Below are 12,917 nucleotides of genomic sequence, written 5' to 3' on the forward strand. Positions count from 1 at the left end.
AGAGGAGGGCGGAGGGCAGAGGAAGGAGATGCGTGCGGTTGTACGTTACCGCTATTGGGCTGTTTTGTGTATTTGCATTTTCGCTTGCTTGAAGCTTTGATGCCGTACAGCGGTCCTGTCGTGTTGCGAGGTTGTGATGCTGTACGGCGGCAGAAGGTGTAGCGCACGTGTATCTATTATTACAAGTAACTTGTATCTATATTCATGCTGGTTTGGCTTTTGGCAGTTGCGCTAAAGAAACACCAAAATACTGTTAACATGGTGTATTGCTGCTGGACACTCTTCCATTGCGTATTCGTGTGTCAAATACCCCTAAAGCTTGGCCACCCCATATCACTGCACGTGCGACTGATGGGTTTGTGTGCGAAGGCGAGGGACTGGATGGGGCTGAAGCTCTCGACGGCGGCGGAGCCGGCATTACCGGCGGCGGCCGCGGCGGCGCTGCGGGCATGGACCGAGTGACGGCGCAGGCGCAACCATCCGAGGGGTCCAACGGCAGCGGCGACGCTTGTACGGAAACGGCCGCCGGCGGTGGCTGCGACGACGGCGCCGCTGACGACGACGCTGTGACGGGCGGACACGGCCAAGGCACACCTGGCGGGACGGAGGCGGACGGGGAAGGGGGTGCCGGGGGCGGCGGCGCCGGCGGTGGGGATGCGATGGAGGGTGTGGATGTACACGGCGGCGGGGAGGATGGTACGCCGTCGGGGGTGGAGCCGACGGCGGCGCCGCTGCCGGAATTCTCAGGTCTGACAGGTACGACGGAGTTTTGGTATTTGTCGTTGTGATGGTTATGATGGTTATGATGGTTGTGATTTCGGAATTATTTCGGATTCATCAATTGGAAGGATGTGTGGGTGGGGGTGGACATGGAGGCAAAGGGGGGATGCGGCCCCAACGAAGCCAGGACACAGTAATTCGTACAGGACGTCCCGTGCTTGTTTAAATTTACCGTACGATCGCATCCGTTCCAAAACCTGTTCCGCAGCAAATGGTAGTTGCCATAGCAAATGCCGTGTCAGATTTCGTGCCAATACATTTCGTGACGACAGCGAATGAAAATGCTGTTACCTGTTGTTGGTGGTGCCGGATGTGGTGCCGGATTGTGGGACGGCCCAAACGCAACTCTACTTTGTTCTGTGTAATGGTAGTAAGAATTCCTCCTCGTGACCAGTTCCGCAGCCGCTATGCAAGATGCAACGGGCCCTGCCCTCTCCTGCCCTCTCCCTCTGGAACCACTTACAGGCGATCTCGAAGCCGAACCGAGAGCTCCCGGAAGGGCGCCGCGTGGAGATGCCGCCGCCGCCGCCGCCGCCGGTGAGGATACGGCTGATATGGATGTGGACGAGATGGGGGATGGGGGGCCCGACGGCGGCGCCGCCACGACAGCTCCCAGGGGCGGCGGCGGCGGCGACGGTGGTGGCGAGGAGGAGGATATGACGGAGGCGCCCGAGGTACGGCAAGTTGGGGCGCAGATGGGGGTCATTGTCTGCTTGCTGGCCGCGGCTTGAGGCGGTTCAGTGGGGAACACATCGCCCTGGGATGAGGCTCATTGTCACCAGTCACCTGCTGGCTTGGTCACATGGAAATGTCCCCTCCGTAGCAAATGTCCCCTCCGTAGCAAATAGCCGTTACGGCCGTTGCGCCACGTCTCTCGCGCAAATACCCATTTGTTCTAGTTTTTGACAAAAATTCTCCGGAGTTTTTTTTCCGATTAAACCCAATTTCGTTTTATACTTACGTTGCTAAAACTATTTATTCCAAAGATGAAGATGTTTGCAACATCTCCTTTGCCAGTTTCCCCCCTTCCTTCATGTAGCCGCCCACAACCTCCACCCTTTCACTTGCCAGCCGTTGGTGCTGTGCATTCGGACATCGGCGGTTGGCCTTCCGCTTCTTGCATATACACACATGCATACACACACACGCACACGCATGTAATGCCCTCCCACGTCGGTAAAACCCCCCAACACACGGCCCATACAGGCGGAGGACTATTTGGAGCTGTGCGAATATATCCGGGGCCGTAGCCAGGTGCGATTGGATGTGCTGAGTGAGGGGGCGGGCGGTACGCGAGTCATCACTGCTTGCGTTAGAGAGGATGGAGCAGTGTACAGGAGAAACGTAGGCTTGAAGACCTGAGAAGCCAAACCTACAATCGTACAGAACGTACAGATACATACATGCATACATACGTACATGCATTGCGCATCGCTTTCCCGTCGTCAAGGCAGCGGCGGCCATTGAGAACTCTGCCAATTGACAAGGTTAATCCTACTCGTCCATCCCTCACTCGTCACCGTCACCGCTCTCGTCAACCCCCTCTCCCTGCATTCCTCAACTTTCATCCCTCCCCATCATCTCCCACTCCCCTAGGTCACGCTGCCGGAGCTGGCTCGGCAGTTCGGGTTCATGTCGCAAGCAGCGCTAGGGGGCTATGTGGAGCGCCTCAAGGCGCAGGGGGTGCTGGCGCAGGTGCCCGGGGCGAGATCCAGGTTCCGAGTGGTGACGCAGCCGGCGCAGTCGCGGCATGTGGCTGCCACCAAGGTACGCTACAATACACACACACGGGTTTTCAGCCTCGCATGATTGCCCTCCCCTCCTAACATCTGCTGTCATGCTGATTGCCGCCGCGAGGCCTTCTTACCCCCCCCCCCCACACACACACCCAGGGAAGGTTGTCCCGGGAGCACTGTGCGGCCGTCCCTTTACTCGCGGTTCCTTGCATCTCTCGCTTCATCACTCACCCCCCTCCCCAGAAAAACCCAAAACCGTCACACACACACATACCGGCGAAACCGGGCTTAGTTGTTGCCATCGTTGTCATTGTTGGCGAGAAATGCACACCTGTGCGATTTTTGGGGGGGAGGGGGACTGGACCAGAGGCAAATTGCATTGCGTCTTGTTACTTCATGCCGCCATCCCTCTTTCCTCCTCTACGATATGCTCTAGCATCTCGAGGCCCAGTCTGTGCCGCCGGAGGTTGAAGTCCCGGGGAGCAAGGGCGCCGCGGCGGCGGCGGCGGCGGCGGCGGCGGCGGCGGGGGAGGGCGGTAACCCCCGGAAGGGTTCTGGTAAGCGGAAGTCCGGCAAGGATGAGCCAGAGGACCCCGCGGCGCTGATCGCCAAACGCCTGGATGGGCTGTCCATGGACCCGGCCAACGGAAAAGGCACAACCGACAACGATGCTGTTGCAACCGACAACGACCTGCACCGGCCTCGCGACCAGACTGAGCGCGGCGGTAGCGCCGGTGACGCGGCCGCGATGCGCAGCCGCGGCGGTCGGCTGGACAGCGTGCAGGGCGGTAGGCGTGGTGGGGCGGGGACCGGGTCCGGGGACATGCAGTACTTGTGCTGCAAAACTTTGTGCTGCTTCGCTCTGGTCTTGCGAATGCAGGCCTTAGCGAAGGATGGTGCCGCTATTGGTGTATTAACCATATCGCCCCTCTTGAGGGATAGCTCTGTGACTTATCCGCGACTGAAGCACCGCAACTCAGGCACCGCGACTGAAGCACCTCGCCTCCCTGACGTGATCCTCTACTTTTCAGGTGATGAGCTGACGGGCATGACGGAAGCAGACGGGCCCCGGGACGCTGATCACCCTGCCGACCCAGGCACGGCCGGGGCTCCCAAGACTGCAGACGAGCCTCGTGTCTACATTGTGGACAGCCAGCAGTCCGGGCCAGAGCGTCTCAAGGGTAGCAGGTGGGAAAAGAGGAGTTCTTGGCAGGGGGGAAGGAGGGCTTTAGCCTAGGTAAATTAGCACGTCATAGGGCATCACCACTGGGCAAGGACTGCTCCTAGATAGCGCTCGATGTCGGTGGAAGACCTCGTCCAGCTTGTCACGGATACTTCCCTGCCGATGCTGCATGGCGTGCGGGGCCCGCAATTCAAACGATGAAAATATGCTCTCGAAATGACCCATGGGTCAGTTAGTAAAGGAAACTTGTGTTTTTCTGTTGAATATTCCGTGTACAGGGTGCGCAAGGCGTCGTACGTGGCGGACCCCATCCAGCAGGGTGAGGCCAAGAAGCCCAAGACGGCTCCAGGGTTGGCGGCAAACGCGGGTGCCAGTGGCGCCGCCGCCGGTGGTGGCAAGGTTGGCCCCAGCGCGCCGGCCGAGAAGGCCCCGGCGCCGACGCCGCGGGCCGCACGGGGGGGATCGCGCCTTGCGGGCATGAGGCGCTGATTCCTGCCAGACGTGCCGGCTCGGCACGCGGACCCTGCGCTGCAGAGCGCTTTGTTGGTTGCTCTGTATGTTTTGCAGCTTATTGCTACCGCTCATTTTAACCGCACGCATCGGAGCCAACGGCGGCTCCGGTTAACCGTGAAGATTCTCTTATGGACAGAAGATGCTTGAAGAATCTGATAGCAACTTTTTGCGATGCCTTTCTTCTGCTTATGCGCCCTGCCATTCCTTTTTTTTCCCTTGCAAGTACGTATCGGAACCTGTGGCCGGTGGTGCCGTGAAGCCCTAAGTGAGAAGCCTGGCAGTGCCCTGTTTGTTTCCTGTTTGTAAGCTTGTGTGTCCTGGCAGAGGTCGGCATGCCGTGACCTCCTTTCCCCCACCAATGAAGTTTGGGTTCTGGGACACAATCGAGAGGGAAGCATGTTGTGTGTATTTAGATGCAAAGGACAATCAATGTCACGGTCCTGCACTCTTGCGTGACGCGTGCTTACAGCTGTGCGTCCTGACTGCTGGTGGAAACTGCAACAGCAGGATGTGGCAGGATGTGCGGAGCTCCGTGTTGAGCGTGGCCGGGGGTGGGATGTCGCGACAGCGCAAGACGCGGTGTCATCGTTGTGATGGGGCTTCCAGGCCAACTAGAAAATCATGCTGTGGTTGTAGCTATGAGGGAAGGGGGAGTGAAAGCGCTTTGGGGTCTTGGCTTCTCGCTGGTAGTTCTGCCAAGGCTATAAATACCTGCGAGGCTTTTATTAGCACCTCATCTGGTAGGTGATACTTTTGGAGGGAGGCTCTGCCGGGTGTTCGAGGAGAATTCAGCAGTCATGAGCAGGGCGTCGGGCAGAGGACGCGGAGGGAACACTTCCATTCCACCTGTAACAAAGGTCCCCACGTGAATATTGCCAGTAGGCACAGGCTATTACAACTATATTGCAAAATCAGTGCACGTATGTATGGCCGTGCCCTCCGTCGACACATAGTCTCAAGAATGAGTGACCGGCACCGTGACGAACGTGCCAAGTGGACAAAGCAGGGCCAAATGGAGCTCGAGACAAAGACGTCGTTCGGCGTGCGCAGCCAGAAGGAGAGTGGCCCGGGTTACATCACTCAGTACTAACGCGGCCAATACGGCGGAAAGCGGAAGTGGGAGGTTCGTCGCCTCGGTAGCGGTTGGGTGTTGCAGCTTGCTGGGAACCCAAATCCAGGGCCGCCGCACATAAGGATGCTTGCATGCGTACTCCATTTGTAACGCTCGCAAACGGCTACCCTCCTCCCATCCATTTCAGCCCGTCCAGGAGCGCCGGCGCGCCGGGGCCGTTGGACTTTCAACGCCAACACGCCCGCGCCTCCAAACGCTGCGGGTGCATGGCCTCCTTAACCTTCCGCATTCCCACTGCCCACGCGCACAAGCAAAGGCAGCGATAGCGACGGCTGCCCTGGCGGCTCCAGAGGGATGGGCAGTGTGGGCGGCGCCGACACAGGCGGCGGCATCGCTGTTGCCCTCAGCACGGGTGGCAACACAGCTGCCAGGGGCAGCGGGGGCAGCACCACCGCCGTGGCTGGGGCGGGAGGTGGCACCGCTGCAGGCTGGGGCACAGGCGCCGCGCCGGAGTCAGCACCGGCACCTAGGGGTCTTCAGGCAACGGTGATTGGACGGCTCCCGAAGCCTCGACGATGACCACCACCTTCCTCCACCCGCAGCACTGAGGCCACGACCCCGAACAGCACTACCGACCTCACCTCCCTCTGCCGCTTAGACCCGAGATCGCCGCGAGGATTAAGAAGCTGACGTTGCGGGGAACACATTCCGAGGCGCTGCAGGCGGAGATCATGTCCTGGGGGCCATACGACTGTCCCGCAGGCGGGGTGCCGAACAGGTCAGACCCCTCGACTCACGGTCCTTCCCTAAGGGGGAGACAATTCGCAACCTGCAGCAACGGGCGGCACGGGAGCAACGGCTACACCAGGTCGACCGGTCGCGCATTTCGCAAACTTATTTTGCTGGCGCAATGCCGTTTAGCACATTTTGCTACGTAATTTTACAAACGTGCGAAAGAGACGGTGCAGAAGGAGCGGGAATGCTCCCCTCTCGGACTGTGCACCTCCAACAACTGTAGCGCAGCATTTACTTTTGTCGTAAATCTCTTATGCATTGCATATCCGATGTCTTGGGAGAGTTGCAACACTCGCACCAATCCTTCCGCGCCACTATAATATGGCCACGGGACGCGCACAGATGGTGGTTGATAAATAGCAGTTGGCCATTGAATCCGCCCTTCAAGGATTAAAGTTTCCGCTTAAAACACAGCTTCACGCAGAAACACACACAAGCATACGCAACACACACAAAAAAAACACAAAACACACAAACAAACACAACACACGTAGACTGCCAACCAACAGGTGCCTCTAGCCTCAGGCCTCTTCGCCCTGATGGAGGAATCAAATCACACGATGACAGGGGAGTTGTGGAACACGGCAAGCAATATGCATACGGGATACCGTGCATGCCAAACGCACATACATACATACGTTCGCACCTACCTACGGCAACATGCATCGACCTTCATCTAAGTGAACACCTAACGGGGTTTTGCAAAATCAGACTCTTTTTATAAAGTGCCTAGGCATTTACGATAGCCTTGCCAGTACATGCTCACACAGATAATAGCTGCATACATACATACTTTGTATTGGTCGCATCCACATAGCCACAAATGCACGCACCCGAATCGCTGAACACAGAGGCGAAGAAACAGACAGACATACGGAGGTTTGGACAAACGGATAGAAGATATGGTTTTACAGACATACGACTCACACGCGAGTCCGAGCAAGTGAAAATAAGGGGCCCACTTGAATACGACAAAACACATGCCACATCATGCCGGGCCCCGCAAGCCTTTCCCCTGGGCAGGAGATATGGCAAACCAGCCACGAACGTCAAGGCGGTGCACAGGACATCCACACTCGCAGGCAGCAACGGCCGCAGAGGCGGGAGGCGTGTCAATCCGCTTCACGCCACATGTGGGCCCAGGCCCCAGCCCAGGCCCCAGTCCAGCCGTGCCACATCCCTCACCTCCACAGAAGCTCAGAGCCCACCGCAGCGCAGCCCTAAGGTGCTGAGTTCTCCTCAGCAGCCAGTAGAGGCCCAACCATCGCCCACGGCCCACGAGCAATTCACCGAAAGGAAGAAAGCCCCTTCCAACAGTTTGAAAAGCTCTTTCGAACTATCATTTGGGTGCTGACTACCATCGGGTAATAAGACGAATCGTACGCAGGTTCACGGGACCGAGGACAAGATACAACCAAATAATCTGTAGCAAGTACGACCCGTAGGGAGGGATTTCCAAAACCCTTCATAATCCCCTGCCTCACCTAGACTCCATACTCCCCCTCCCTTGAGCGCTAGGTTCAGCAATAATGTCACGCTCGTTCAGACACAGGTGTGGACACTCGTTCCATCACCTTTCGAAACTCATTCCCCTTCATTACCCGGACGTCCTCGAAACAGCAATCCAGGGCGAACACCTGCAGTGGCTGGCGGTGCAGCGCCAAGGATAGGAACCCTTAACATTCACCATCCCAGATCCCTTAAAAATAAAAACCCCTTAACAAACGCAACACACAGTTTAAGCCCAGTACTGGGCGAACTAACGTTACTATTACCATTATTACCAAATAATAGGGGCATCTAGCGAGCATCTTATACTTGACCCAAAGCCAGAGGACATTTTCCCAATGGGGCCTCCCTACCTCCCCTGACTCCCTCATCATCCAGTACAGCGGGGATCAGGAACGCTGACACATTCTTCAACTTGAGAAGTGTCGTGTCGCACAAGTAGCTATGAGTAGCTATGTAATGTAAGCACGTGTACAAGCTCTTAGCGGCTTACGTACGTTGTATATATGCGCGAATGTCGCACTAGGCACACCACAGCGCGCAGCACATTTGCGACTCACGCAAGGTCGTCTTCTCGACTTCTCTGTCAGGCAGCACCGCACGGTGCGCCTTCGGCAACGGAACGCAAACCCCGTCCAACAACGTAGATAACCACAACCACCACTACGCACTACCTAACTGGCAACGAAGCCATGTAACCACACGGGCATGTAATGTGGCTAACATACACAACGGTGGCTCCTTCTCCTCACAACTCTACCAAGCGGAGTAAGAATCGTACGACACACTCCTTGCCTGTCGTCACCTAGTGACGAGAGGACATAGATATCTATACTGTGTACGGCACATACAGAGGGAAGGGCTGGGGTCGCCCGCACCTTGCCGCCACATTTGCAGGGCGCGATCGAGGTTTGGGCACACTCGGGCCCCTCGCCCCCTGGAGACATTGCTGTCGTCCTGGACGAGGGTGCGTCGTAAAAAAAATACTTACACACAGCACGCACGGCATGTTACGGCACAAACGGCTCGCGGCATTCTGGTCCATTCTTTGAACATACGTAAGAAAACACGCTCCGACACGCTCCGGCTCCCGATCGAGGCAGGGCGTCTGAAGTCCCTGGGATGGACTCTGGCGCATATTCTGCCCGCAAAAAGAACCGTAAGCCGAGTAAGGTCCAAGCGAACAACGAGTCTTATGTATACAGTGGAAGAACATATGTACTCCGGAAAGTATGAGTTAACGGCACGCACAGTACCGTAACCAGCAGCGCCATAGCAGCTAAACGGACAAACGATTTACTGAGGCCAAGTGTGTTGGGCCCACACCAGGACATGCATGCCGCCGGGCAAGGCATGCTTGTTGTACGACTACTCATACCAATGTACGGCACGTTTGATTGTCGTCGACTGTGAGCTCTGAAACAGGGAGAGCCATGGCCGCTACGGCCGTCGCCTCAGATAAGATTTGCTGGGCAACACGTGTTGTCGGAGTTGAAGATATTTGCCTGCACAAAGGAAAAAAGGAATTTTGTGGGTTTGGGATGTCGGGTTGGGGAGACAGAAGCCGAGCTTAGTCATCGGGGGTGGGGGATAGCCATGTGAACGAGGGAGGAGGCTTGCAGACTCATACCGCAGGACTCATCACCGCCATGTCCCGACTGCGGGATCGCAGTGAGGTCGTTTTCTATCTCCGTTTACTGCTATTACTACTACTATTACTACTGCTATTACTATTACTATTACTACTACTATTACTATTACTTTTATTACTACTATTACTACTACTATTACTGATATTACTACTACTATTACTGTTACTACTATTACGACCCCACCACATACCTGGCAGCTGCCCTTGTAGCAGAATATGGAAGGCTGTGCACACTCAGATGGGGACACATACCTGCACCCCAGGCAGGTCGGGGGAGGGCCAGAAGGGGGCGGGGCGGAGGCAGCTAGCCGGTCAGGCAGGGCTTCCACCAGCTGCAAGGTTCACTATAGGTAATAATTCATGCGGTATCCAGTAAAGCACCAGAAATACTCTAAGTTACAAAGGTAGCAGTACCGGCACCCGCACACCCGCGATATGAAGGCACAAGCCAAGTAGCTCACCAACACAGAGTCGCTCCATAGGGCTTGGGCATGGCCCTGCATGTTACCGATGAGTAGTAGTAAGGGAAAGGGGAGCACGGGGTTGCAGATAAAAGGTGGGAGATGCAGAGGAAAAAGGACGTCGGGGTGGGTTGAGATTGGACGGCCCTATGTACACCGGGTGCAATGGCTGCTTGGCTACGCATATGTGTGTCCAGCGTGCGTGCGTGCGGTCCTGCTTGCTTGATGGGCCTTTCATGCACAACGCCGGATGGTATTTTACTGTTTGCCCTACTGCTTAACGCCACTCATAACGAGCTATCGGATAACGCTTATAATGATTTCTCAATTCATGCATGTGAGCGAACTGAGGTAGGGGGTAGGCGCCGTGCTACGTGCGCACTCCTGCGTCGTCAGGGCAATGCAGCTGATGGGGCAACACGCAGCTGCAGCAACACAACACCAGATACGGTGTAACATTACTGCACTGGTGGCGGTGGTAAAGGCACTACTGATGACTGCAAACTGAGTTGTATATGGCAGGGCGGGGGTTCACCCACATGGCTACGAACTCTGCAATAGAAACCCCAACGGTCCCCTGCCGTGCCAGGCCGCACTCCTACAAGTGCAGGTCTCCGCCCCTGCCATGTGCAGGCACCCTACTTGGTGCCGTACACCAGCCACGGTCCACTTCTGAAACCAGCCGAGGACATCAGGCGGTTTCTCTCCCTTTTTTTCACCTCACCCGGTCAACTGGGTAAACTTGAGCGCGATGAAGCGGTCGTAGTTGGCCCAAATGAACGGAATAGTGGCACCGTTGACGGTAATGCGCCGGACCTGGCTCTTACAGTCCGGGTTCATCAACACCTCCATCTGCAGCAGGACGTCAAAAGTGTTGTGCGTTTTGCGTCGCAGCGAAGAGTTCATCGAGGATGCGCGCGGACGGAGGATGCGCAGGGCCTCAGTTGCGGGCAGGAGATGAAGAATGGAATACATGAGGGCCTTATAATATGTGGGTGTGGGTGTCTATGTTACACCTTATGCGTGTGTGCTGCGTGTTGTTTGCTGTTTTCATTTATCAGGGATGTAGCTGTACACGCACCCACGCTGTGATAATTGGGGGGATCTTTTGGCGTTTGCAGTAGCTGGCCGCCGATAAGGCCTCTCGAGATGCTGGGAAAAACAGCCTGTCTATGTATTGGCGACGTGTGCCGTACTGTACGACAGCTACTACAGCATTACAGCGACAGGTGCATGGATTGCCCGTTTTCCCCTTTTTAAACACATGGCTCGGGCACGAGCCCGATTCTGTGACCCGAGACATGAAACGTATAGTGAAGTTTACTAAGCATGCGGCACCCACTCGCCCGTTCAAACAAAAGAAACAAGCAGCAAGGAAATAAGTAAGAAAAACCAACAAAGAACAAATGACGGAACAACTTAGAAATAAAATAAAGTTACAAGTAAAGAAACAAAAAAGGAAATAAGTAAAAACGGACGGCTTGGCAAACGAACAGAGAAGAATCATGAGGTGGGGAAACGGTCCCCGACGAATGGATGACGACCCGAGCCATCGCCACTGTTTTGATTCTCTCTGATGCTCACCTTGAAAAAGTCCATGCGGCAGCACGACGTCGCATTACCTCTGCACACCATCCGGGAGACCGTCGTACACATTCCCTTTGCGGGTTTGCCGTGCAGATCGGTGCCGTCAACGACCTTTATCTTGCTAAGCTTGAAAGGTACACTATCCGTCACTCGGGCGCAGCTGTGTGTCTGCATATTGTTGGAACGGCAACACGAAGGCAACCCGGGTGGAGCTCCATAAGAAGTGCGTGCATGTGCGTTTGTGCGTGCGTCTGTCGAGAGAGGGGAAAGAGAAATGAAAGAAAAAGATACAGATAAAGGGCCAAAGCGACTAAGGGAAGAAACAGATGTACAGAGACTGGTAGAGGAAGACTAGGACGGAAACCTAAGACACTATCACATCGCGACCCACCCTCACGACTGGCGACGGTGGAACAGGCGGCGGCGGCCAGGAAGTGTACGGCACCATCGGAAAATCTGGCGGGTAAAACGGCTCCGATGGGGGTTCCGGCGGCATCGATGGAGGCAACGGCGGAGCGGGGGGGACGGCTGGCGGGCTGGGTGGGGAAGGAGGTGAGGGCGGCGACGGTGGCGGCGCAGGTGGCAACGGAGGTGATGGTGGTGAAGATGGAGGTAACCTGGGGGCCCTTGGAAAGCGAGGTGGCACTGGCGGCCTGGGAGGACGTCGAGGTGGCGACGGTGGTGGGGACGGCGGTGGTGGCGGTGAAGGTGGTGATGGTGGTGGGGATGGCGGCGGTGGTGGTGAAGGTGGTGATGGTGGTGGGGATGGTGGAGGTGGTGGTGAAGGTGGTTCGGGTGGTGGGGATGGAGGAGGTGGTGGCGACGGTGGTGGGGATGGCGGTGAAGGTGGGGATGGTGGTGAGGGCGGTGGGGATGGAGGCGAAGGCGGTGACGGTGGCGATGGCGGAGGCGATGGAGGTGAGGGTGGTGAGGGCGGTGAGGGCGGTGGAGATGGAGGTGAGGGTGGTGAAGGTGGTGGGGACGGCGGTGGTGGCGGTGAAGGTGGTGATGGTGGTGGGGATGGCGGCGGTGGTGGTGAAGGTGGCGACGGCGGTGGGGATGGTGGAGGTGGTGGTGAAGGTGGTTCGGGTGGTGGGGATGGAGGAGGTGGTGGCGACGGTGGTGGGGATGGCGGTGAAGGTGGGGATGGTGGTGAGGGCGGTGGGGATGGAGGCGAAGGCGGTGACGGTGGCGATGGCGGAGGCGATGGAGGTGAGGGTGGTGAGGGCGGTGAGGGCGGTGGAGATGGAGGTGAGGGTGGTGAAGGTGGTGGGGACGGCGGTGGTGGCGGTGAAGGTGGTGATGGTGGTGGGGATGGCGGCGGTGGTGGTGAAGGTGGCGACGGCGGTGGGGATGGTGGAGGTGGTGGTGAAGGTGGTTCGGGTGGTGGGGATGGAGGAGGTGGTGGCGACGGTGGTGGGGATGGCGGTGAAGGTGGGGATGGTGGTGAGGGCGGTGGGGATGGAGGCGAAGGCGGTGACGGTGGCGATGGCGGAGGCGATGGAGGTGAGGGTGGTGAGGGCGGTGAGGGCGGTGGAGATGGAGGTGAGGGTGGTGAAGGTGGTGGGGACGGCGGTGGTGGCGGTGAAGGTGGTGATGGTGGTGGGGATGGCGGCGGTGGTGGTGAAGG

General features: G+C 57.1%; 4 protein-coding genes across 4 annotated transcripts in view; 3 read left to right on the forward strand and 1 right to left on the reverse strand.

Annotated features, from left to right (window-relative positions):
• Positions 1-4,188, forward strand: part of VOLCADRAFT_98451 (uncharacterized protein) — a gene marked incomplete at both ends in the record, with an annotated part of 19,030 nt that extends 14,842 nt beyond the window's left edge. Inside the window, 7 exons of the mRNA XM_002957299.1 lie at positions 370-756; positions 1,246-1,454; positions 1,987-2,034; positions 2,377-2,547; positions 2,953-3,304; positions 3,548-3,704; positions 3,978-4,188. Of these exons, the coding sequence (XP_002957345.1) occupies positions 370-756; positions 1,246-1,454; positions 1,987-2,034; positions 2,377-2,547; positions 2,953-3,304; positions 3,548-3,704; positions 3,978-4,188 (1,535 nt within the window). The remainder of the gene's footprint in view (positions 1-369; positions 757-1,245; positions 1,455-1,986; positions 2,035-2,376; positions 2,548-2,952; positions 3,305-3,547; positions 3,705-3,977) is intronic.
• Positions 4,189-5,173: 985 nt separating this feature from the next.
• On the forward strand, positions 5,174-6,399 carry VOLCADRAFT_98452 (uncharacterized protein; the record flags this gene model as incomplete). Its single annotated transcript, XM_002957300.1, has 4 exons — positions 5,174-5,254; positions 5,472-5,830; positions 5,943-6,062; positions 6,303-6,399. 4 exons carry the CDS (start codon positions 5,174-5,176, stop codon positions 6,397-6,399), a joined length of 657 nt encoding a protein of 218 aa, XP_002957346.1.
• Positions 6,400-7,891: 1,492 nt separating this feature from the next.
• Positions 7,892-10,675, reverse strand: VOLCADRAFT_98453 (uncharacterized protein; the record flags this gene model as incomplete). Its single annotated transcript, XM_002957335.1, has 5 exons — positions 7,892-8,040; positions 8,467-8,545; positions 9,431-9,491; positions 9,701-9,736; positions 10,425-10,675. 5 exons carry the CDS (start codon positions 10,673-10,675, stop codon positions 7,892-7,894), a joined length of 576 nt encoding a protein of 191 aa, XP_002957381.1.
• Positions 10,676-11,205: 530 nt separating this feature from the next.
• Positions 11,206-12,917, forward strand: part of VOLCADRAFT_98454 (uncharacterized protein) — a gene marked incomplete at both ends in the record, with an annotated part of 4,452 nt that continues 2,740 nt past the window's right edge. The window contains 3 exons of the mRNA XM_002957301.1: positions 11,206-11,210; positions 11,448-11,520; positions 11,705-12,832. Coding sequence (XP_002957347.1) covers positions 11,206-11,210; positions 11,448-11,520; positions 11,705-12,832 — 1,206 coding nt within the window. The remainder of the gene's footprint in view (positions 11,211-11,447; positions 11,521-11,704; positions 12,833-12,917) is intronic.

The sequence above is a fragment of the Volvox carteri genome, assembly GCF_000143455.1.
Source record: "Volvox carteri f. nagariensis unplaced genomic scaffold VOLCAscaffold_72, whole genome shotgun sequence".
NCBI classification, from domain to species: domain Eukaryota; kingdom Viridiplantae; phylum Chlorophyta; class Chlorophyceae; order Chlamydomonadales; family Volvocaceae; genus Volvox; species Volvox carteri.